Source organism: Anastrepha obliqua, chromosome 5, assembly GCF_027943255.1.
Source record: "Anastrepha obliqua isolate idAnaObli1 chromosome 5, idAnaObli1_1.0, whole genome shotgun sequence".
NCBI classification, from domain to species: domain Eukaryota; kingdom Metazoa; phylum Arthropoda; class Insecta; order Diptera; family Tephritidae; genus Anastrepha; species Anastrepha obliqua.
The window spans coordinates 54,570,535-54,596,955 of record NC_072896.1 but is presented as its reverse complement, the minus strand read 5'-3'; the positions used below and the strand labels follow the sequence as shown (position 1 = coordinate 54,596,955).

At 33.0% G+C, this 26,421-nt stretch overlaps 1 protein-coding gene across 1 annotated transcript in view; it reads left to right on the top strand.

The window, feature by feature from the left end:
- LOC129247410 (sodium/potassium/calcium exchanger Nckx30C) overlaps positions 1-17,197 on the top strand; it is a 179,028-nt gene extending 161,831 nt beyond the window's left edge. The window contains exon 6 of the mRNA XM_054886530.1: positions 11,741-17,197. Coding sequence (XP_054742505.1) covers positions 11,741-11,981 — 241 coding nt within the window. The 3' untranslated portion in view covers positions 11,982-17,197. The remainder of the gene's footprint in view (positions 1-11,740) is intronic.
- Positions 17,198-26,421: the final 9,224 nt, after the last annotated feature.

The following is a 26,421-nucleotide window of genomic DNA, read 5'->3' as shown; positions in this document are numbered from 1 at the left end:
AGACATTATAAGTCAAATCATACCAAGTAGATATGCAGCAATGCACCTATGCTTTTTGGAATCATTCATGCCTATTATGATAAACGTCGGATGATATGCGGCGGGAGTTAACTCGATCCGCACTCGATTCACTTTTTCACTAAAATAGCATTATTGTTACCGACGGATGCACTGCATTACAATCCGTGAACTGTGTTATCAGCATAATCAGCTGTGCAAAAATTTCAAAAGACCAATAAATATTTGTTAAGTGTGTAAAATGGATTCAATAGCGTTTTATACAGATTTTAATGGAAGTACAAGCAAGGATGCAAGACGAACCCGGAAAAAAGTAAGGGATAATGCTGTTGACGTGTTCCAGTTGCCTGATGATGTGTAAGTTCACTTTTTAAGGACAATTGACGAAAATTTATGTGAACTCCTCTTGTAGATTTGTTAAGCAATTCCGCCTTAATAAGATAGCTTTCCAATATGTTCTTAACATATTAAAGAGGGAAATGCCTCCTGTTATTAAAACATGGTCGATATCGCCAGAGCTCAAACTAGAAGCCTGTCTAAGATTTTTTGCTGAAGGGGGTTATCAAAATGGTACTGGGCAAGATTTTAATATTGGCATGGCGCAGTCCACAGTATCCATAGTACTGTCAGAAGTTTTAAATATTTTAGAGGCAACACAATGCCCCAGATGGATAAGCTTGGCAATGACCGAGACTGAAGAGCTTGAAGCCAAAAGATATTTTTTTGGAAAAACAAGAATTCCCGGCATAGTTATGTGCGTAGATGGCACCCACATAAAAATTTTGAAACCTACTGGAGACAATTCGCACCTTTCCCAAATTCTTTTGAATTTTTAGTGCACCCAACACAGTCGTTTAGGCCCACTAGAGCAGCAACATCTTCTTCTAGCGACGATAAAGATAGTTCCCTGTTTTCGCCTCCACCAATTGCTTGTAATTCCCTTTTATTGTGCGCCAACTTTTTCTTTACTGCTGATTTAAAATCTGACCAAACCTTTAATTAAAACGCAAATAAGTACTTAAATTCTCAATGAACTTTTGAATTATCAACAAAACTTTTTCCATTCTGAAATACTCTTCGATGGAGGCCCTAATGAATTCAGTTCCTCCAGCACACTCTGCCAAAATTGCTCTACCTCAATTATATACATATAATCCGAAAAAAAACAAATAAAAATGTTTTTCCTTACATTTTATTGCTCTCCATCTTTATTATAATAATATCCGCAACACAATGACCTGCGGATGAGAAACGAGTAAATTTGTTTGAGACGCGAATCGCATACGTTATCAGTGATGCCACTATTTTATTCGATCCGTACACCACATTACCGATCCGCATACTGCTTTATCCGACGTTTATTATGATACCGAATACTGTCGGATCAAATATAACTCCCTCCGCAACCATCCGGCGGATACCATAATAGGGGTGATTGAAACTACCGCCTAGGTTGAGGCAACAAAAATCGCTACAGCCATTGAAATTTAAAAGGCAAAACCATAGTACAGCCCACGAGCTTGTTGCTTGACTAGAAAGTGTGTAAGCCATTATCGGCAAAAAACATTTGCACGCCTAAGGCAAAATTCGATGAAGAAAGGTAAAAGAAAATTGGAATATCAAAAAACAAAGTTTATTTAATTTGGAGCTCAATTTGAAATTAGACCTTATATGTGAAATAGTAACGAAATTTAATTAAATATAATGGAAATTAAAGCATATGAGATGAAATAAAAAGGATTATAAAGCATGCAAAGAATTGTAAAAGCGAAATGAATTGAATTAAAAGAGCTGAGCTGTAATTAAATGGGAATTAAATTATATAAAATGTAGTGAATGAAATTAATTTAACTTAAATGATATTATAAATGGCGATTTTTTAAGAGCTATTAGAAAGTTTTTCAAAAAAACACACTTAAAATTCAGAAAAATGCATGAAACTTTTATTTAGATCGATATACACTCCATATAATTTAATGTTTGAAGATTATTTCATGCAAATATTGACCGCGACTGCGCTTCAAATGGTCCATCCGCTTAGTCCAATGTTTCTTGCTGAAACCACATGTCATGCAAGTCAAGCTCTTTCATTTTGGGCAAGAAAAAGTTGGATATCATTTCACGGTAGCGCTCACCATTCACAGTTACGTTACGATTCGAAGCATCTTTGAAGAAGTACGGTCCAATGATACCTCCAGCCCATAAACTGCACCAAACTGTGACCCTTTCTGGATACATTGATAGCTCTTGCAATTCTTCTGACTGATCTTCACTCCAAAATCGACAATTCTGCTTATTTACGTAGCCATTGATCCAAAAATGAGCTTCGTCGCTGAACACAATTTTTCGACTTTAAACTTTCTTAACAGAACACGCATTTTTATAATAAAATTCAATGATTTGCAAGCGTTGTTCGTTTGTAAGACGATTCATGGTTAAATTGGAGACGAAACTGAAGATGTTTGACAGTGAAACAAAACACGAAACGTGCGTCAGCTGTTTAAACCAACTGTTTAAAAAGATAATAGCTAAAAAATCGTCTTTACAAGACGAAGTCCAAAAAAAACTCATTCAAAATAGTCCCCTCTGGCCTCGATACACTGTTTTGCGCGATCTAAAAGCATTTCGAAGGAGTGTTTCAGGTCATTGACCGGAATGTCCTTCAGGATGCCGGTACAAGCCTTTTGGATGGCCTCTATGGACGCGGAACGTGTTCCTTTCATGGTAAAAGGCAATCAGAATAGGTAGAAATCAGGGAGTCATATCAGGCGAATACGGTGAGTGATTGATGGTTAAAATGCGATTTCTAAGCAAAAAATCAGTCACAAGAATGGATCGATGAGATGGTACATTATCTTGCAATAAGCGCCAACTTCCTCTTGAATACACGCGGAAGGCCCATCTTGGTGATGACTGCCAGACTGGGACAAGTATTGGCAAACACAGGTATCATCATCAGCTTCACTTTCAGAAGACCGAGATGTGAACACATCACACTGGACATCATCCTGGCAACTGATAGCTTGGCAGGGGCAATAAAAAAGTAGGGAGTCCTCTGGAAAGGATCCCCAATACATCACCTTCCAGATCACAATGAGAATCAACCCTGTGTCAAACCAACAAATAAAGGAAACTCGCAAATGGAGCATAGCCAAACCTAACACTGAAGTTCTCCCGGCTCGGTTTGCTGCAAATCCCACATTAGTAGTGACGCAAATTCCCTTGCAAGCACCATGATGTACTTGTGGGCACCAGAAATCGCAGAGCTCAGACAAACTTGTTTTCGCAATAGAAAAAGCTGCACCAGAATCAGGCGAAACAGAGAGGCAGAGCAGAAAGCCGACGATTTCAGTACAAAGCAAAATGGGAAGAACTTCGAAGGGAAGATCTTTACAGCAACCCTTGCAGACTGGGCTATAAGATTGTATGGGGGAATCTACGTGCAAGCGCTGCAGTGCCTCATCTAGGCAGCGATGCCATTACCAACATCGTAGACAAACAGTTTCCCACACACCCTTTGCTCGCGGGGACCAAGATTCTCAAAATGACGATATGATTCGCCCTTCACTGAAGAAGAGCTTAAAGACATTCAAAGCATCTTCCCCAAGCTGAAAAGACAGAAGATAACGCAAATTAGTAAGGCGACCCAGCGCAACCGTCAGGTTGGCGCCCGTTTTGCATGCTGGACAGCGCCGGAAAATTGCTGAAAAAACTTATACAGGGCAGGCTACCAGAGTCTGTTGAGAGTGCAGGAGGATTGTCAGCAAGGCAATACGGCTTTTGTCGTGAAAAATTGACCCTTAGCGCAATAGAGGAGCAACGTAGACCGCGCTCAATGCGAACGCTCCTATCCGAGGCGCATCATCGTGCTGGCAACGCTTGATGTACGAAACGCCTTTAATAGCCTACGATGGATAGAAATTATAAAAGCATTACGAGAAAGATTTCGAATACCGGAATACCTGCTAAGGATTCTCCAGAGCTTCCTCAGTGATCGTGAACTGCTGTACGACACACCAGGTGGTTAGAAAACAGAAGCGGTAACGTCTGGCGCAGCTCAAGGACCTATTCTCGACCCCGATCTCTGGAATCTGAGTTATGATGACATATCTATTGGTATACACGGACGATATAGCGACGGTCATACCACACTGAGGACGCTAGGAACCAAGTCATCATAAGAACGCAAATATGGCTTGAGAACCACGGCCGAGAACTCACCAAACAAAAGTCATCCTCATGACACGAGGTCACATGCCATTCAAGGTCAGCGTGCAAATAGACGACACGCCCTTAGTGACCCAAAAAGTAGTTAAATACCGAAGTATTCAACTTGATGGCAGACTTACTTTCTGGGCTCAGATACATCATGCGGCTATCAAAGCAGCAAAGGTCACGGGAATGCTAATTGGCAAAAATTGGTGGATTATAAACCATGCTGCGCTGGCAAAGTCAATGGGACACTGAATAGAGTGGCAGATGGACGACAAAACTTATTCCATCAATAGGCAAATGGGTCCAAAGGAACTTCGGGTAGTGAATTACTTCTTAACTCAGTTCCTCTCGGGCCACGGATATTCCGGAGATACCTATACTGCATGGACAAGATAGGCGTTTCCAGATGCATATACTGTGAAGCGCCGAGCGATGATGCTGAACACACATTCTTTAATAGTGACAGATAACTCGTGGAAAGAGATGCTCTGAGGGAGCAGATTAGCGACATCGTGCCGACCAATATAATTGGCAAGATGCTCGAACGCGAGAACAGCTGGTTTGCAATTAAAAAACATTGAAGGCGTATTACTTAAAAGATAAACCTCAACGCAGTACAACAAAGCGAAGCCGCACAGATAGAGACACAAGAAGACGAGCCTATAGCACGAAAGCTGGCTACAAATATAGTGAACCTAGACGTGGGTGAATAGAATTAGTCTTTTATGGATGCCATTCTGAGTAATACAGAAAGTAGTCCCGGGTAGGGTGTCTCCCCAGAAGGAGAGGAGGGATTGTTTTACTGGCCACACCACTCGACATAGTAGACGGCGGTCGCTGTAAGTGCGTAAGAAGTGTTTTGAACCCAACATCACCCAACACAAAAAAAATGCATTACGAGATATTTTGTAACATTTCTTTGAGGTATGATTGTGTGGCAGAGTGATTTAAGATTAATTTTCGGCCTTCACTTATGGGCAATTATAATAATAAATAACGGAAAGTGCGCAAAAGCAAAAAAAATAATAATAAGGATATTATTAAAAGAAACAAACTGTAGGCAGGCTTTTTGGTTGCTATATTTACATATGGATATAAAATGTTAATAAAACATATTTTCCACTATAAATTTAATTGTGCTTTCAATCAATTTCAAAATATTTGTAAGGTGTACTTTATAGGCAGACTTTATAGGCTATGTGTATATAATATATACTTTTAAACGGCTTCCTCAACTCAAATTGTACTACATTTGCTAATTAAACTTTTTACACTTAGCTTCCGATCCACACCAAGCAAGTCGAAATCAATTTTGACCGAGGCCTTTGAGTCCTATTTTATTCTTCTCAAATTCGGTGTGTTTAGTATTTTATCTGACCTCTCGTTCTAGTACTTTGGTTTTATTTTTTGTAAATTTATTTCTATTAACAAGGCGCATAGCCATTCTCGAGACCCCTTAGCAGTCGCTTCAAGCGTTGGCTCACTACACTCAACACACAATCCACAAATGTCAACTTCCATTTCCGTTACGACTTGTCATGAACATATTTGAATTGAGACTCACACATTAAAAACCCCTACGTATATTTTGAATGGCGAGTAGTAACTGAGATGCATATACTTATATACCTGTATGTATGAATGTATACATATACAAAAATGTTGGAGCGTGCACATTCATATGTACGAGTATGTTTACCTTTGTCTAGGCGAGTATGCTGCTCAATTGTGACCTTGTCGCATACATTTCCCCTTATCAATACGCATGTGTATAACCCCATTCATATGCGTAAGACAAGCCACTACTATACAAATGTATGTGTGTGTGAGGAGTTTGCTCTGCACTTGTTGGTGTGATTAGTACGATGATTTGTAGCGGGTATTCTATGCACACATTCATGTTCCTGCTCATACGCTCATACATAGGAAATATATACATACTTGCATACCTATTTACATACCATTCACTACCTACGTTTGCGTGGTTCCATTATGATGTGCATATGAGTATATGAATTTTGCAAAAATTCGTTCTCATCTTGTTTTCATTTCACTTAAACGCACTGAGGCCACTCGTAAATGATTTCAAATGTAGCCCACCATGGAATGACTGCAGCCAATGAGTCTAGTTTGCTAATATGCAACTCGTATGCTTTTGACATTTATTCTGAGTTGAGTCTGGGTTTTTCATTGCAATGACATTGTTTTGTTCTATCCTGAAGGTATTGCCAACATAAGTAGTTTCATCTGAATAAAAGCAAAGTTTTAGTAAGGTACGCAATTCATAGTAGCTTCTGTCTATGTACTATGTTGTTTTAAGAAAATATAATTTAATATTGGCACCGAAGTTCGGAATTTCCTTAAAATTTGGCGTTAGCTTAGGTTAGACTTGGCCGTCCGTGCTAGCTACTGGATGATTTGCACCTACCTTGGCGAGTACAGGGTCCGGCACTCGAAGTGTAACCATTTGAAAAGGCCAAAAATTTATTTTAGAAAATTACTTTTATTCAATTCAAAGTAAAAAATTTATGAAAATAATACAAAATTAAGAATAAACTTACTTTTGCTCGATATGAACACATTTTGCCTTGACTATGGCCTTGAGACGGTCCAGAAATAAATCGCAAGCAGCCCGAATGTGACTTGCAGATATTTTGGCCCACTCGCGGACAATGGCTTTTTTCAGCGCCTCGACACTGGAGAATCTCTTATTTCGGACCTTGTGCTCCAAAATGGCCCAAAGAGAATAATCCATCGCATTCGCGTCTGGTGAATTTGAGAGCCATTGTGTGGACGTTATAAAGTTCGGAACTTCGTTTTTAGCCATTCTTGGTTCACTCGAGCTTTGTGAGACGGTGCCGAGTCCTGTTGAAACGGCCATGGTCTGCTATCGCAATGTTTGTTTACTCACGGCTTCAAAGCAATCTCCAGAATACTTCCCCGATAATAATTCGCATTTACCTTGACACCAGGCTCGATGAAAACCAACCATTACCTGAGGCGGGTGCTACCTCCTTCTGGCCAATCCATGACTCAAATTCTTGTATGAGCGGTCGGTCAAATAAATCCTATCGTTTTGGGAATTTACAAATTGCGCAATTTCAAAAATTTTCTGATCAGAAAACACAATGTTCGGAAATTGGCCGTTTTCCGCCAAGCGAAGCAACTGCTTCGCTCTATCAAGTCTGACTTGTTGCTGCTTTGGTGTGAGATCATACGCCTTTTGGATCTTGTAAGGCTTGACGTTGAGATCATTTTTCAGTATGCGGCGGATACTACTGTCAGATATTTTCAGTTCTTGCGCCATTTGATTGGCATTTCGTCGGGACTTCACTCAAGTCGCTTCTTCAGTTTTTGAACTGTTTCACGTGACGTGGCAGTCTTTTGATGACCAGCTCCATAACGTTTCGTGATGCTACCAGTATCACTGTAACGAGTAATAGGAAGAAAAACAAAAACTTGATTTACTTTAAGGTGCTCGAGCTCACGAACCATCGCTGATTTTGATTTTCAAGCCAAATATAATGCAATTACACTATTACGTTTGAAACCCATTACTGATTTTCTTTTTTCACGTTTACTCTCGGCAAAATGTTTCCACGCGCTTGTAAACATTACTCTAAATTGTCATTTAGCCAACTACCAGACAGTTGATGCCCGTGCATCAGGTTAGGTTAGCCATGTTGTTGTGGGCGATGTAGTCATCCTGATGACGGGGAAATTTTTCTCGACTATCAGCGGGCTCATGCTATCCGCGTTAAGGGAACTCTCGAAGTGGGTGACCTCAAACGGTCTAGTGGTTAACCCAACCAAGACCCAACTAGTTCTGCTTACTTAAAGACATAAGATACCAAGTTTTCAATTACTGTCCATAGATGGAGTAGCACTAATCCTATGGCAAGTATCTTGGCATTATTCTGGACTCAAAACTTCCCTGGAAAAGGAACACCTAGGAAATGATGAAGAAACCTTGTAATGCCCTTTTTATGTGTAAGAGAACATTTGGCAAAAAATGAGGTCTGAAACTGTATATCAACCACTGGGCGTAAAATACGACCATCAGACCAATTTTAACTTATGGAGTTTTCGAGTGGTGGGAGGCGGTGCAGACACAATCCTACCTAAAGAATCTCATGAAAGTCCAACGATTAGCTTGTGTAGGAATAACAGATGCGCTCCGATCGACGCCTCATATTCTCATCCTACATATTCCATCCATAAATATACTCGTAAAGGGTTTTCTAATAAGAGGTGTTATTTTGATATTCAAAGAAAAATGCTATTTTTTAATATAAATGATCGGATGTTTATTCCATTATAAAGAGGAAGGTATGCCGTTAATAGTGGAAAATAACATCAGGCAAATGACCACCACGAACACGCTTACAGGGCAATATCCTTTTCATGAAATTTTCCATAACCGAATTGCAAAGTGGATGCCCTATGACATCGATAGCCTCACGTATTCCATCTTTGAGGTCTTGAATGGCCACTGGGCTGTTGGCGTAGATCTTCTCTTTCATGTGGCCTCAAAGGAAAAAGTTACAAGGGGTTAAATCACAACATCTCGTTGGCCAATTGTGATCACCTCTTCGAGAGATAAGACGGTCCGCAAACTTTTCCCGTAAAATATCAATGGTTTCGTTGTCTTGTTGAAAATAAACGTTGTCCAGATCAAAACCATCCAATTCCGGCCATAAAAATCGTTAATCATCGCTCGATCGCGATAGTTAACACCTGTTATTTTTAAAAACCCTTCATATGGAATAACGGCCAAATCTGCTTCCCGGATTAATGAAGGAGACATCCGAAAATAAAACACGCACGGTCATGGATCAGTTCTACTATCTGTGGAGCACCTGCAAAATGCATCGAAACAGACTATCTGGTTCCTAAGATAGATCAGAACAAAGACCATAAAATACGAATACCCAACAGAAAGGATTGGCAGACCAGAGTCAATTCAGATATTTATACTGACGGCTCAAAAATAGACAATGGCACTGGAACGGAAGTGTAGTCTTGTATTTAAATTGCTCCTTTACACTCCCAAATTGTGTAGTGTCTTCCACGCTGAGATCTGCGCTATAGACAAATCAGCAAAAACGATTAGACTAATGGACTTATCTCCAGTAAACCTTACCATTTTTGTTGATAGTCAAACAGCGATCAAGGCACTGACCTCATCGCGCATCAATTCAAAATGTGTTATATAGTAGAATGCATGAGGTCACTCTCGCTTATTCAGCAACACAACACCACACTTTGTTGGGTCCCCAACCAATCTGGAGTGAAGGAAATGAAAGAGCAGATGAGTGCACACAAGGAAAGGTTCTGAGCTTGATCTTCAGCAAGTGATGGAGGACATAAGCATTCCTCTAAACGAGTTATACACTGCGATTGACCTGAGGGTAATCGTGGAAACCTTCCTTGGTCTTTGACTACTAACTGCAGAGTCCCCAAGGCGTTCTGGCCAAAACTGAATCTTAAAAGGACAACATGTCTGCTAAGATTCAACAAATCATCTAACAGCGTCTTCACAGGTGTTATAATGGGTCACTGCGCTAATGGCACCCTGGCCAGTAGAATGGAGATGAAGAAATTGAATTGGTAGAACACCTCCTCTGTGAATGTCCTACACTTCAAAGAAGCCGGGCCAAATATCTTGGCGAGTATTACTTTGAAGACCTAGTCTTCTACCATTCAGCAATATTTGTACTTAAAAATAAAACATTTTATGGAACATTATGGAAAGCACCCAGTGGTGCAACCATTCCTAAAATGTTTGCATAATAAATCCATTGTTGACTTCCTCTTCAGTATGTTAAAGGAAGTGGGATTGAGAGTAATTTCTCTGATTAAAGGGTTTATGAGTGATTGAAGTATTTTATTGTAAGAGGTACCAGCTTCGGCTATTGTGAGAAATTTGGGCATTTGTGATGTAATAGGGTGAAGAATAAGTTCGTAGCGTTTTTACCGAAGACTTTTAATTAAACAAAAAACAATAAAATAATCAATTATTTATTCGCCGTTGCTGTTTACAACATCTTCCCACCTCTCGGCCAAAGAAGTTGTTGCGCCAGTTTTTAAGGACCTCTTTGTTATTGAAGATTATATCCTTCATATGGTTTGACAAGGAGCGGAAAAGATAATAATCGGCCGGTACAAGGTCCGAAGAATAAGGCGAATGCTGAAGGACGTCCCATTTGAGCTCTTGGAATGCAGCTTTCACGACTTGTGCAACATGTGGCCTGGCTTGGTCGTGAAGGAGTCTGGTTTGACCGAGTCGGTCAGGTGTTTTCAGTCGAATAGCCTCATCCACGCGGTGTAACTGGGCAATGTAGGGCTCCTTGCTGACCATGGCATTGTTTTCGAGCATTTTCCAGTGCACCATGCCCTCGCTGTCTTACCCAACACTTATCAACTAAACTTCTTTGGATGAAAATTCGGCATGACTCTCGGCTTTGTCGTATCTCATGGAGCCGCCCACTCCGTTCTTTGATTCATATTGATGTACAGGCATCATTCTCATCTCCCGTGATGACTCGGTACAAAAAGCGCTGTTTATGATCGCGTGATGCTCGATGGCGGACGAGGTGCTGAGAAGGAATTTGAAGTCGACTTTCTTTGCTTTTTTTCGTTGAACTTGTGAGGCACCCAGGCTTCCAATTTTTCAGTAGATCCCATTGAATGAAGGTGTATATGATCGCAATTCATTTTTTCCGCCAATTCACGACTGGTTTAGCGATTGTTCTCCTTCAAAATTGATTTGAGACGTTCTTCGTCGAGTTCAGAAAGCCTTCCGCTGCCAAAGTCGTCATTTTTAAACTTTGAAAATCATTTTCTTGCCGTATACTCGCCTATGACTCGTCTTCTCCTTACACGTCGCAAATATCGCGGGCTACTTCGGCAGCTTTTTGACCTCGATGAAAAACAGAGAAGAGCAGGTGTCGAAAATATTGATTTATGCCTTCTGGGTATTCCATTTCTAAGACTGAAAAATAATAAAAAATTATATAACACAAAAATACAATTAACATAATTTTGTAGAGCGGAAAGAGTTCTATCGAATGAATACTTACCCTTTGCCAAACAGCAAACAAATCGTTGTAAAATAAAGGAAAATATAAAAACGTTATGAACTTATTCCCCAACCCAATGCACATAAAAGGATACTAATAAGCAATTTCGGCTTGATAATTTAACTTTAAGAAAAACATATTATATGAAAAAAAAATATATTAAGAAGAACAGCAACGTTTTATATTATTTAAAAAAAACTCGATGCCAAAATTTTGCAAAATATTGCATAAATTTCAAAATTATAAAATTTCTTTCAAAATTTTTTCGCTCAATTTTTATTATGCAAATAAACCAATTTTTAAAAAATTCACCTGTCATGGCATCGCTCTTATACAAAATTGTAGCTCATCATTAATTATTTTACAGTTAAACGAATTCAAATATTTTATTCATATTTACGCTTTTCCACTTTTTCTACTTACAGTTTGCCTATTCCCTGGCTGATATATGGCATCATCTATGATGCACCTGTTGAGGTTAACTCTGTGGGCATGGTCTGTTCCATAACGATACTCTTTATGATGTTACTCTTTGTCGTTTTGTCGATTGCCTGCTTCCGTTGGAAAATGAATAGAGGACTCGGTTTTACAATGTTTTTGTTGTATTTCGTTTTTGTTGCTGTTTCGTTAATGTTCGAATATGATACACTCCAATGTCCAGTGTAAAATGTGACAAGAAAATAAGAAGAAGAAGAAAAAAGCAAGAAATAGAAAAACAAAAACAAAAACAAAACATAATAGCAAAATAGTAAATAATATGAAATAAAAACTAATTTAAAGAATAATTGCGACCAAAATGTAGTGAAAAATAGGTGATTGATTGAAATAGTTTTAAGTAAAATAAATAAAAAATTTAAAAATTATATCAATAAAAAGGAAATAAGAAATTAAAAAATTGTTAATAAATGACAGGAAAAATGTAAACTTGAGACATTAGCGAAAAAACAAAAAAAAAAAATAGTTAAAAACGAAGTAAATTTTAAGTTAAATGATGAAAGCCAAGCGAAACAAACAGGCGGGCAATTGATGAGTGTTGCCAATCAGCTTTCACATAGCAAACCAACAAATACTTATATACAAGTGCATAAAAGTTGTAGACTAAGCGTTACTTCAAAACAAATATGAATTATATAGCAAACAATTGTAACTCTTAAATACTTTCACAAGCTATAACTAATGATATAAATAATGTAATTGTTAGACTTCGTCTTTTTCACGCGCTCCTCTATTCTCTCAAATATCAAATTGTAAAGAGTGTTTATTCAATTTTATAGGCGTTTTTCTTTTTAATTACTATTAAAATCAAATAATTATAATTTTATTTTAAGAATGCAAAATTGCACACCAACATACATATGTTACATGCATATGTATGTATGTGTAAACATATATATATATATATATATATGTATTGGGCAATATTATTGAGTAACAAATCCACCTCACCATTCTTAATTTATCGCATAACAACTTAATGTCACATTCATGACCATACAAGCGTATTTCTTTATGTGCTTTAAATTGTCAGTACACAGCTTACATATTTGCATTTTACCGCTAGCCCAATAAAAATTGCTTTCATCTAATTAATTTGAATCGAAAAAGCTTTCACAGCTTCGAAAGCTGCAACATGAAAAGGCTTGTGATTTTTATAATAGCTTTGAAACATTCAGAGCTGCAACTTCAATAAAGTGCAGAACTTAAGCTTTCAGCTGTGCGCGCAAATGCTTACTTACGTACACACACTTACATACAAAAAGCGCTAAAAAGCTACTTAATAACGGAAAAATTTCAAGCCACATTACCAAGATTGCTGTGATTGGTCAACTCTCATACTATAGCACACTTTCAATGACGTAATTTAATATAATTACGCTGATGTTGTGTTTCTTTCAGACTTTACAATTTTATTTAACAAAACAAAATGCAAAAAAAAAACAAAATTAATAATATAATTTTTCAAATTGCAATAGTCAAAAGCATTTTATTTGACCAGTAAACCTATAGAAAAATATACCTAAACACACACATAAATATTAAGTTGATTTATATAAATGCATACAAAAAAGTATTTTAACGAAACATTTTCAAAAAGCTAAAAGCTGTACTATTTAGATTTAATTGGAAAAGAAGCCAGAGTAAACTCCAAAATTACTTTATTAAAACTCTACTCATTTGCTAAGCCAAATCGGATAATAAAAGCTAACTAAACCAAAGAAAATTAATATAAGAGAGCATTAACGATACGCACGACCGCCGAAGTGAAGGCAAGCTGCAAATAAAATTAAACCTTACTAAAATACCGTTACTATTAAGCCACTAGAAACATATATTATAAAGTTTAACCCTTTATATAAAGCTTAAAAACTAGTAAGTTGGCGTTACATTTATTATATACATAGATATTAGCACTTATTTACTATTTCACTGCTCACATTATGCATTCAGCGAACACATACACTACTATGTATCATACACACGCACACACACACGATTGATGGAATACAGAAGGTTGCGCATGTCGGTGCTATGAGATTTTCTCACCATCAGCTGTTGAGTTTGCTACAGAGTAGTGTCTATCGCGATGGAGAGAGTGTCTTTAATATTCGCCTCTCTTCTCTTTTTCTACACTTCCAATTACACTAACCTAACCTAACTTTAATTGAAGTTTACATGCGTTTGCTGTTTTGCTACTTTCCTCTCTTGTGGCGCTCGAAAATATCTTGATGGCTGAATTACTCTGAAATTACTCTCTCCACTTCGATCTGCGAATACACGATGTACTCTTTCATTCTTGAAACCGTTGCACCATCTCCACATCCTCATATCATCAGAGCTGCATTGCTTAATTTTTATTTACGTCGATGCTCGTTTTTCTGCAAACTATGTATTGAATTCATATCAGCGAATCAACGTATTTCATTCTGAGAACGCACACATGTATGTACATTCAAACTTTATCTTTTGGTTGTCGAATCAAGATAATTTTCCTTAACATCTATTTTCTTTTAAAACTTAGTATAGTTAAAAAAAACGTAGAACTCCGAAGACGTACAGTGTTAATTTAGCGTATGCGCAGTTCGTTACAAAATGTGTTACGAAATGTTGACGTTAGCATTTGGTAACGTTCTAGAATCAGACGATGAGTAGCCATTTTCAGTAGTGGCACTTCAATTTATATAAGAGCCATTAATTGGCAATTATTGTAATAGCAAATGGCGTTGCGTCATTATAGTTTTGTTGTTTGTAAATACCACGATGACAGTCCTATTTGTTATAAAACTGGTATTTTTGGAGGAATATTGAAAATTTTCACTTCTCATTACGAAATCAAAAGGCCAAATAGAAGTAAAATGCTCCACTCTAAATGCGTACAATTTCCAAAATTTCCCCAGCAATATGCATTTGGCTTGCTGTGATATGTTGCTAGCAACACTGATAGTCACATAAGAAGAAACGTCAAATTAATGAGCATCGCCCAAGATGCAATTGGCAAATTTTGGTAAGAAAGGTATTTCTGAATAATCAAAAAATATAAAAAAGATTTACTTACACTCTTTGCGAAGACATATTCGAACTCATGCACTTCACTTGCGCTTCACTCAGTTTTCGTTCAATTTCAAACGACATGTGCATTTTAAATAGGTGTGAGCAAATGTTGCTGGCATGTTGCGCGTTGTTTTCACGCCATGAACTGAGTACATTTTGCGGTGAGATACATACGAAATTGCACGCATATTTCACGGCAATGCAATTCACATGAAACGCGTACTTAGTGCTATGCGTTACGCCGAAAACTTTGATTCCTGTTACTATTATGTAACTCTGCTGTGAGTCTTCAAATTTTTGACAATTGGCGGCTTCAAATTACATAATAGCAAAAGGCACAATCAAAGGCACAGTCAAACCACTTCATAAAATTGGCTGTATTTTAGAAATGAAACCCATGCTTGGGAATTTTTCCTATACATTTCATAAAATTATGTGGTGACTTGTAATTCGATGAAACGCATCAAGTGAATTTTGGAATTTTTGTCAGCTACGGCCTTTTGCATTTCCCTTAACGATATACATTGCACATGTATAAATTTTGCATGGAGAAACAGCAACACCACAGATTGCTGTAATAAAAAAGTTACTAAATCTGTGCGTTGAAATTTCATAACACATTTTCTTCTGAACTGTGAACAGCCCAATTGTTAACAATTTAGCAAATTAGAAAATTTGTAAAAGATAGAAGAAATTTGTACAAAGTGAAAAAAAATTAATACAAACCCGTTGAAGTTTTGCAAAAGCGCAAGCAGATAGTATTTAATCTACTTAAAAATCTATAAGCATTTATGACTTAACAATGAGAAAACAGCCATTAATCTTACTTGCTATATCCGATGTAAAGCAAAAAATTTACCCTATACGAAAAAGCAAGAAAAATGAGAAAAATGCATCGGTAGTAAAAATAAAAGATGATAATTTATAAAAAAAGCAATAATTTATTATAAATGCAGCAAAACTAACTAAACTACACTAGAACTAATAAAAGAAAGATGTAAACTAAAAGCATGTTTCAACTTAAAAACTATCTGAAAATTTGATTCATATTCGATGAACTTGATAAAAAGAATTACGCAAAGTATTGTATGAAAATACAAAAAAAAAAATTACTTGAAACAACAAATACGTATTACACTTTATAAACTTAGACTATTTTAAGTAATGAAAACATAGAAACTCATTTTACCTTAATAAGGAGTCCAAATAAAAACTAACAACTATTCAATTCTAATAAACAAAATGTAAACGCGAAAATCTAATTCTTTTCACATTTTCATTTTGTTAATTGACTTATGGTACTAAATTACTATTAAAATATATTAAAAAATTACAAAAAAAAACAAATAAATTCGAATTCAAAAATGAATAATCTTCCATACATTTACCAAAGCAAACTTAGTAGAAGAAATATAAGCGAAAAACATACCCAAAATACTAAAACAAAAGCCCATTTCAAAGTGTTATATACATAATAACAAAAAACAAAAAAAAAAAAAAAAAACACAAAAAACACATATTAAACATATCTCCTCACTCACTCATGCGCTATTTACACTACTAACCAATTTAAGGGACCGTACGTACAGTAAAAACAACATGCACGTGAAATGAGAACCAAGCAAAGAAAAAAGAGAGCAGAAAAATTTGAATTTCAACGCAACTGTTGTAATACACGTAACAATAAAACAAGATCGGGAAAATGCTTTAATTGAGACTAAAACGCAAAATGGAATCGTACTCGTATATCATACCGTTACTGACCAAATTGGACCGAAACCGTAAGGCCCCATAGCCATAGTTAGAATAAATTGACTTTAAAACTTGTATCATGTATGAGATATCAATCAAAAAAGTTACTAACTTTAGAGTCGGCTCTCTTCGGACTGCGACTGTTCGTTCATGCGTAAAATAGAGAATATATGCTGCATAGACTGCATAGACTTGAAAATGCTAGCAAATGAGACGACGACGGTTTACACACAAATACAAAGTGGCATATGTATAGCGAAAAAGTTGTTATGGTTATAGAGTTTTAAAAAAGTTACATTAAAAATAATAATGATAAACACACCAAAAAGCATAACATTTACTAGATAAAGAGAAGGGGAGAAATCAGAAGAAAGCAACAGAATTGCATATAAAAAATTGTTGAAAATTAGTCACTTCATATTATATACTTAATGAAAAAAAAATGAATAAATTAATTAAAAAAACAAAACAAAACTATAAATAAAAAGAAGAATATTATTATCATTATTATTATTATTATTATTATTACAATTATTATTATGATTACTATTATACTTATATACATACATATAACAAAATCATTACCAACGTACATACAACTATTTGAATTTTGAATGAAATATTTGAATAAAATGCGTTGTTTGAAAAAATCCTTCCGAATTTTTTTTTTCGTAAACTATATTTTTGCACATACACAAAATTAGCGAATTTATAAAAGAAGTCATCATGCGTTAGCTGATAGTTAGGTTTGAATAGGAGGGTTAGAACCACACCCAAATCCGCAAATCAAAGTGAAAGTCACGAATAAATTACAAATTTTACAAATATTTGAATCAACGTTTATTTTTTTTAATTTTTACTAGGTTTTATTACAAAACAAACTCAAACCCGACTCAAAAATTTGTTTCCAGGTGCGCCGCTGATAAGTTGTGTTTAAGGTTAAACACCAAAACAGCCTCTAAACTCGTATATATGGCATGTACTACAAAGTGGCGCAAAATTAATAATACCATCTTGTTTGTGAATATTTTTTTTTTCATATAAAAAACATGATTTTGAGTAATTGATGATTTTATTTTGACCTTTACTTTCCAGTTCACAAGCGTCAAATATGATTGAGGTACGATGCCGTTTGCAAAAATTATAAATATCCCGATAGAGTGACTAATTTTGCGCCACCTTGTATAAGGGTAATTTAACACCGTTTTCTCAATGTCTGGTTAATACTAAGGCCAGTAACCGATAGTAACTTAATCTGAATCGATAGTAACTCGCATCTGAATACTTGGACTAAATGAATACGCGAACTGAATAAATACTTGAATACCTGAGTTTTAGCTGAGTTTTGTTACAATACAATTACGTATTTTATGCATTATTGTATCCTACAATTTTGTCTGTTTATATGTCATCTGCATATTTTACTTGTATTTTTTCTTATAATTTAATAATAATTTAATTAAATATAAATAGAAAATGAAACGTGAAATCGTCTACTAACTATATAAATTATTATTTTTATGTCAGATAGCAGCTCAGCTTCTCAAAAACTTCATTAGAAGTTAATTGACTGAGACTCGCTAACCAGACATTGAGAAATAATTTTTATACCCTCTACTTAATGAGCCATTTAAAAAATTTCAATAAAAATGGGCAATTGCGGCGTGTTAGCTTTTGTTGCATTTGAAATGTCAAAGTTAATGCTGTCATATTAATTTATACACTAGCGCTTAAATGCTTCACTAAATAAAATTATGCTTTACTAAATCCTTAACCAAATTACTTTCTTTAAATTTTTTCTTTTTTTTCCTCTTAGCCAGCTCTTGGAATACAAAATTTTCTGTTTTTCTGCTTCACTTTTTACATACCTACTTATATTCAATGTTATAAAAATATTGATTTCTTGAACTTACCTTTTCAGCCTGCTATGGAGTTATCTTCCTTCCCATGTGTGTATGTATGCATTGTACATGAGCCGTCGATGTTGTTTTCCTCTGGTATTGATGTCGGATTTCTATTTTTCTTTTCATTTCATTCCTTTTTTTTTGTTCAAACTGGTATTTTTTTTTATAAAATAAGTTTTTTGCGTGTTATTTATTTTTTTTTTTTAATATTCCTTTTTTTTAAATATAAGTTTTAAACTTTGTCTAAATAAACAAAAAATTCAGTAAAATTAATAAAAAAAATTGTAATAAAATAAAAATTCATCACAATTTCGATTATTTTAATTAAAGACTACGGCAGTAAAAAATAAATTTTGAGCCACTTCACATTTGCTCCCATTATTTAACGTTGTTTGTTGTTACATTGTAATTTCCAAATGTCATGATGACAGATTATTTTTTTTTACAATTTTTTTTCGATTCTTTCGTTCTATTTACTCGTATATAGGTTATGTCTCCAAGATTGAAGTACAGTTAAAAATTTTATATCGACTAAAATTTTATAAAATTGTCTATTGTTTATGGCGACTTTGAATTTAATATTTAGGATGTTTTTAAATTTTTCCTCGCACAATAAAGTCAGCTATTACTCAAAACTCTGGTATCGCAAACTTTTACAATTTTTTATTTTTTTTTTTTAATTCGTTATTTCTTGCCAAAAATGCACAAAAGCCAAAAATGACAAGATAATATTTTCAGAAATACCACCAATGCTTCAAGTAAATCTCTAAACAATTTGAAAGCATAATTAATAATTAATAAATTGTTAAAGTGCAGCCACCATAAAATTTCGGGAGGGCGTAGGTTCGAATCTCCGTGCATGGACAGCAAAATAATAGAAAAAGTTTTTTCTTATAGCGATCACCCCTCGGCAGGCAATATTAAATCACACGCGCACCACAAATAGGAGGAGGAGCTCGGCCAAACACCTAACAAAAGTGTACGCAGCAATTATTGATTTATTTTTAATATTTATTTATCAATTAAATTTTAACCACGCTTTCTAGAGACAAAACCTTGGCGTATGATAAATTTTTTTTGTATTTGAAACTGATCCCTTCTCTTGAGACGTGCAAAAATACGCATTTATTCATTGCAAGTACTTAGAAATTTAAAATTTTTAATTTAAAATAAAGTTTTTTAAACTAATTTTTTTTAGTTTTATTAAATTATGTTTATTTATATAACTTTTTTGAGTTTCTAAAACATTTTATGAAAATATAAACGTAAATAAATAATTGAATATGTATTTTAAGTCTGAACATATTTATTCAAACCATTAGTTATTCTCTGTAATTATTAAATAAATATCAAAACAAAAAGTTGAAAATGTAATTCAAGTCTGAATAATATTTATTGAAACCATTACTTATTCTCTCTAATTATTATTATTTTTTATTCTTATTTTTTTCTATTTTTGACAATTTTAATTTTATGAATCATATTAATTCAAACCATTACTTATTTTTTATATTTTTTTTCTTCTCAAACACTAAATCATATCTCCATAAATCAATAATAATCAATATAGTCACTAATATTTACTAATTCTTTCAAGTTTGCTTTTTTTGTTCTTTTTTTTTTTGTTTTTGTTTTTTGTTTATCTTTCTAGACTAATATTTTATTACTATTTATGTTATTAATCACTTTACTCTATTATTTTCATTTTGTTTTCATTGGATTTTTGCTATCATTTCTTAACCTACATCCACTCTCGTTTAACTAAATCCTTTAATTACCATACATTTCATTACCTCCCTCTCTGATCTTTTATGCTGGCCACTTTAACATTTTTGCTATCCTTAATTTAAAACCATGCTTCATTCGAGCTTCAACTTTTATTTCCTTTCGTTTTCTATCACAAAATTTGAAACGGGTTAACTCAACCCCTTAATTTCTTCCTGCATGCAGTGATCTGCGAAGTCAACTTTAACCTGCTGCTCTTAGCAAGTTTCACAACTGAAATTGATTTGCCTGATCCAATGAAATGCACGTGATTTCTGCAAAAGTCCGTCATAATTATGTATGTACCACTTAGTTTCTAGCTACTAATATACGCAACTAAAAAAAAAACTCTTCCACTTCTGTATTAAGATTCATCATCTTTTTCAGCATCTGAACCATTATTTGTATGGCTTGAATTTCATAACTTTTGCCTCCACATAATAAATTTATTTCAATTTCTATCGTTCTATATTGCGCTAGATTGTAATTTTTTAATTATAATAGTAGTTTTTAATAAATCAATAAGATTATTTCAATTTACGCTTTTTTGTTTTTGCTAAATTATCACTTTTTGTACTACACGACTACCATTCACCCGAACGGAGATAAATGGCTGACACTTGTTGGTGGTGTTGATTGATCGATGCACAACGAGCAATGTACGAGGCCATTATTGCACTGCGTTCCAAACTGTTGATAGCATTGCTTAATTTCAGACTACAAAAATAAAACAAAAATGAGAGTGACTGGTTTACATATATTAAATAATACGGATTTATTAAAAGTGCTTTAATTACTATTTTGTGTTTTTTTTTGTTTTGTAAAACATTATTTTTGTGTATTATATTATGATTTGATTAACACAGCACAGCGGAGCTTCCTAAACCTAGCGCAATCAAATCACCGCACTTATATGGCATAAAACACTCGAATTCTTGTTGAAATACAGCTTTAAATACTATGTATTGGTGAATAGAAATAAATTTGTGTAAAAAACGTGAATTAATCATAAAATATATATTAATCCAACTATTAGCAAGTTATTTACTCTTTCTTATAGCGCACATACTTATATCCTTATACGCAAATAATTATATTTACTAAATATCATAAAATCGTAAAAACCGTACCAAAAACTATATGTACATATATTTACAAAAGTAAATAACTTATGAAAAATGTATAATAATATTTTAAATAATAAATTGCGTCCGTTTGAATAAAAATAAAAAATAAAAATTTTAATGAAACTGAATATGTTTTTCATGATTTGTACTAAGTAATAAAAGTGTGCAAAAAAATCAGTAAAAAACATTATAAAAATATTATGAAATTTATTCATAAAACCCATGAATACATTTTTCAATTTTCTTTTCTATGTTACTCTGTTTAACCACTATTTTTGACAATTTTAATTAAATTTCGTAATAAATTTTCAAAATAGTTATTCTAAAATATTCATATATTATATATACTTACAAAAAACGCTTTAGTTTCCTCTCTTTGTCTGCGTTCGACTAATACTCTGACAATTTTTGTATTGTCTAGAAATCTGACAGCGCTTAACCATAATTGATGAATAAATAAAGAAAAAAATAGTTAACATATACTTAGACTAATTTGATAAATAAATTATGTCGAATAGTAGAAATATACAGAACGTAAGCACTTAAGTAAGTTGTTGGCACTGAAAATAACGGTTTATATGTCGCATTAAAATTTATTGAAAACTTTATTTATTTATTGAATAAATGATTGAAAAACAAAACAGATATCTGATTAATTTTTTATCGTTCAATATATTTTCTTAATTGAAGAACTTTGAAGTTTATTTAGTTAAAAATATTAAGCGATTGAAAAAAAATATTCCAAAACCATTTCAGAATTATTCTCAAAGGCTAACTTTTTTTACAAGAAAGTTCTGGGTTCGACTAATATACAAATTCGTCAACATAGCGGCAGTCGGAAGAAGCAAATTTCTTTTTTACGGCAGCCGCAAGAAATCTCCTGGTTACTAACGTGCGAAAAATCTAGCCGTTACAAAAATAATTTCCAAATATCATTAGATTTCATGTGACATTTTTAATTCCAGCAGAAAAAATAATTAGCGAACTGACAATTTTGAAACAAGTGGTAAAAGTAGTGAAGTTACTTTCCTAAATCAATTCAATCAAAAGTTTTCATATGCCTTTTAGAGCTAGAAGCGATTTAGTGCATCTCTTTCAGCACCGTTGGCCACTAATATTTAACGGATGCGTGTTTAATTAACTTCTCGATTAGAGTTTTCAGTTATTTTGGTGCATTTTGTTACCTTGTTGTTGTTCTATAAACATAAAAAAAGTTGAAAAGCCCATGAGCATTTAATTATATATTCATTTGACTTCGTGGTTTTTTAAATATGCTGACTAGTCAATGGTCACAATTAAGCACCGTCTACATACAGCTTCAACACTTGCTACACTGAACGCTTGCGACAGCCAAAACCTTGAGCTGCAAAGTGGGGAGAGTGAAGAAAATGATTTAACTTTTCCTAGCGATCAGAATTTTTTCAATAATTTCCATTGTGTACTTTAACCGATTGCCAACACCATCCGCCATCAGCGTTGCCTACAATTATCAATAACTTCGTATAATTCGTGTTAATCTGACTGACTCTCTCATGACTTGTGACTGACTGCCCACTGATAGGGGTGTCACAATTGGTCCGTTGCGTCTGTTGCGGCAACGCATTTAGCTGATGTGACGCGTAAACCTACCGGGGTGCCACAATGAACTTATTGCTGCATATAAAGAAAAAAGCAACAGATATGCTTATTGAAGCGAAAGAGTTTTTTAATAGAATTTATGTTAATCGTTGGCGGTGGGTGCGGCCAACACTTCAAGGTCGGGTCGCACATTCATTTTTCAGAATAACTTGGTTAAGCCCAGCATATTCTCTACTCTTTGAAACTTTTATCGAAAAGATAAGGGTGCATTTGAATTGACATTTAGTTTGATTTAATAAAAGACACCATCGATACTTTTATGCGTGATACAAAATGTGTTTTCATTAAACAGTTTCCATTTTCGCCGCACTTTTCGTACGTCAAAAGTAGAAAGTTGCCAGTTTTTGTGCATTGCCGACGTACGGCACGTATGTGGCGCCTTCGACTCAAATACGCATAATCTATTTTGCTGTCAGTCAAAGTCGTTGCCGCTTTGTGACGGACCTACGAGTTCCACTACAAATTTCTTTAAATCATAAATATTTGTGGGTACAAGTATTTTAGCTGAATATTTTGTAGCAAGAAAAATTTTAAGAAAAAAGTTGTATAAAACAAATCGGTAAAGTATTTACACTCTTGTATTAAATAGTAAGTCGAAATTGTTACTTAAAAAAATGTTTTGTTGTTTGTAAATATATTAATGTTAATGTTAATGTTAATGTTAATGTTAATGTTAATGTTAATGTTAATGTTAATGTTAATGTTAATGTTAATGTTAATGTTAATGTTAATGTTAATGTTAATGTTAATGTTAATGTTAATGTTAATGTTAATGTTAATGTTAATGTTAATGTTAATGTTAATGTTAATGTTAATGTTAATGTTAATGTTAATGTTAATGTTAATGTTAATGTTAATGTTAATGTTAATGTTAATGTTAATGTTAATGTTAATGTTAATGTTAATGTTAATGTTAATGTTAATGTTAATGTTAATGTTAATGTTAATGTTAATGTTAATGTTAATGTTAATGTTAATGTTAATGTTAATGTTAATGTTAATGTTAATGTTAATGTTAATGTTAATGTTAATGTTAATGTTAATGTTAATGTTAATGTTAATGTTAATGTTAATGTTAATGTTAATGTTAATGTTAATGTTAATGTTAATGTTAATGTTAATGTTAATGTTAATGTTAATGTTAATGTTAATGTTAATGTTAATGTTAATGTTAATGTTAATGTTAATGTTAATGTTAATGTTAATGTTAATGTTAATGTTAATGTTAATGTTAATGTTAATGTTAATGTTAATGTTAATGTTAATGTTAATGTTAATGTTAATGTTAATGTTAATGTTAATGTTAATGTTAATGTTAATGTTAATGTTAATGTTAATGTTAATGTTAATGTTAATGTTAATGTTAATGTTAATGTTAATGTTAATGTTAATGTTAATGTTAATGTTAATGTTAATGTTAATGTTAATGTTAATGTTAATGTTAATGTTAATGTTAATGTTAATGTTAATGTTAATGTTAATGTTAATGTTAATGTTAATGTTAATGTTAATGTTAATGTTAATGTTAATGTTAATGTTAATGTTAATGTTAATGTTAATGTTAATGTTAATGTTAATGTTAATGTTAATGTTAATGTTAATGTTAATGTTAATGTTAATGTTAATGTTAATGTTAATGTTAATGTTAATGTTAATGTTAATGTTAATGTTAATGTTAATGTTAATGTTAATGTTAATGTTAATGTTAATGTTAATGTTAATGTTAATGTTAATGTTAATGTTAATGTTAATGTTAATGTTAATGTTAATGTTAATGTTAATGTTAATGTTAATGTTAATGTTAATGTTAATGTTAATGTTAATGTTAATGTTAATGTTAATGTTAATGTTAATGTTAATGTTAATGTTAATGTTAATGTTAATGTTAATGTTAATGTTAATGTTAATGTTAATGTTAATGTTAATGTTAATGTTAATGTTAATGTTAATGTTAATGTTAATGTTAATGTTAATGTTAATGTTAATGTTAATGTTAATGTTAATGTTAATGTTAATGTTAATGTTAATGTTAATGTTAATGTTAATGTTAATGTTAATGTTAATGTTAATGTTAATGTTAATGTTAATGTTAATGTTAATGTTAATGTTAATGTTAATGTTAATGTTAATGTTAATGTTAATGTTAATGTTAATGTTAATGTTAATGTTAATGTTAATGTTAATGTTAATGTTAATGTTAATGTTAATGTTAATGTTAATGTTAATGTTAATGTTAATGTTAATGTTAATGTTAATGTTAATGTTAATGTTAATGTTAATGTTAATGTTAATGTTAATGTTAATGTTAATGTTAATGTTAATGTTAATGTTAATGTTAATGTTAATGTTAATGTTAATGTTAATGTTAATGTTAATGTTAATGTTAATGTTAATGTTAATGTTAATGTTAATGTTAATGTTAATGTTAATGTTAATGTTAATGTTAATGTTAATGTTAATGTTAATGTTAATGTTAATGTTAATGTTAATGTTAATGTTAATGTTAATGTTAATGTTAATGTTAATGTTAATGTTAATGTTAATGTTAATGTTAATGTTAATGTTAATGTTAATGTTAATGTTAATGTTAATGTTAATGTTAATGTTAATGTTAATGTTAATGTTAATGTTAATGTTAATGTTAATGTTAATGTTAATGTTAATGTTAATGTTAATGTTAATGTTAATGTTAATGTTAATGTTAATGTTAATGTTAATGTTAATGTTAATGTTAATGTTAATGTTAATGTTAATGTTAATGTTAATGTTAATGTTAATGTTAATGTTAATGTTAATGTTAATGTTAATGTTAATGTTAATGTTAATGTTAATGTTAATGTTAATGTTAATGTTAATGTTAATGTTAATGTTAATGTTAATGTTAATGTTAATGTTAATGTTAATGTTAATGTTAATGTTAATGTTAATGTTAATGTTAATGTTAATGTTAATGTTAAACGCTTACTTTATTTATTTTTTAGTGCATTATGCCCAACCTTGATGGTGAACTAGTTAAACGTGTTTTGTCGGCGTAAGTTGTTTTTTATCAAAAGCCCACAGATATAAGTACACATTTAGGCAATCAATCACGAATAACATGAGGCTTCCTAAGCATTCACCAATTTCGTTGGCCGAGTGATGAGCTATACGCTCACGGCATATGCTTGTTGTGAGTGGCCTGCCACTCACAGCAGGTACTGGCATCAAATTGCAGTAAGGGCATGACACATTAAAGTGATCGCAGTTTGTCACTGGCAAATATCTAAGTGCTGTTTGCGGCACGAAAAACCTGTTGATTAACACCAGAGACGGCAAAACATTTTACAACACCCTTATTTTATTATTATTATTTTTTTTTTGTAATCTGAAACA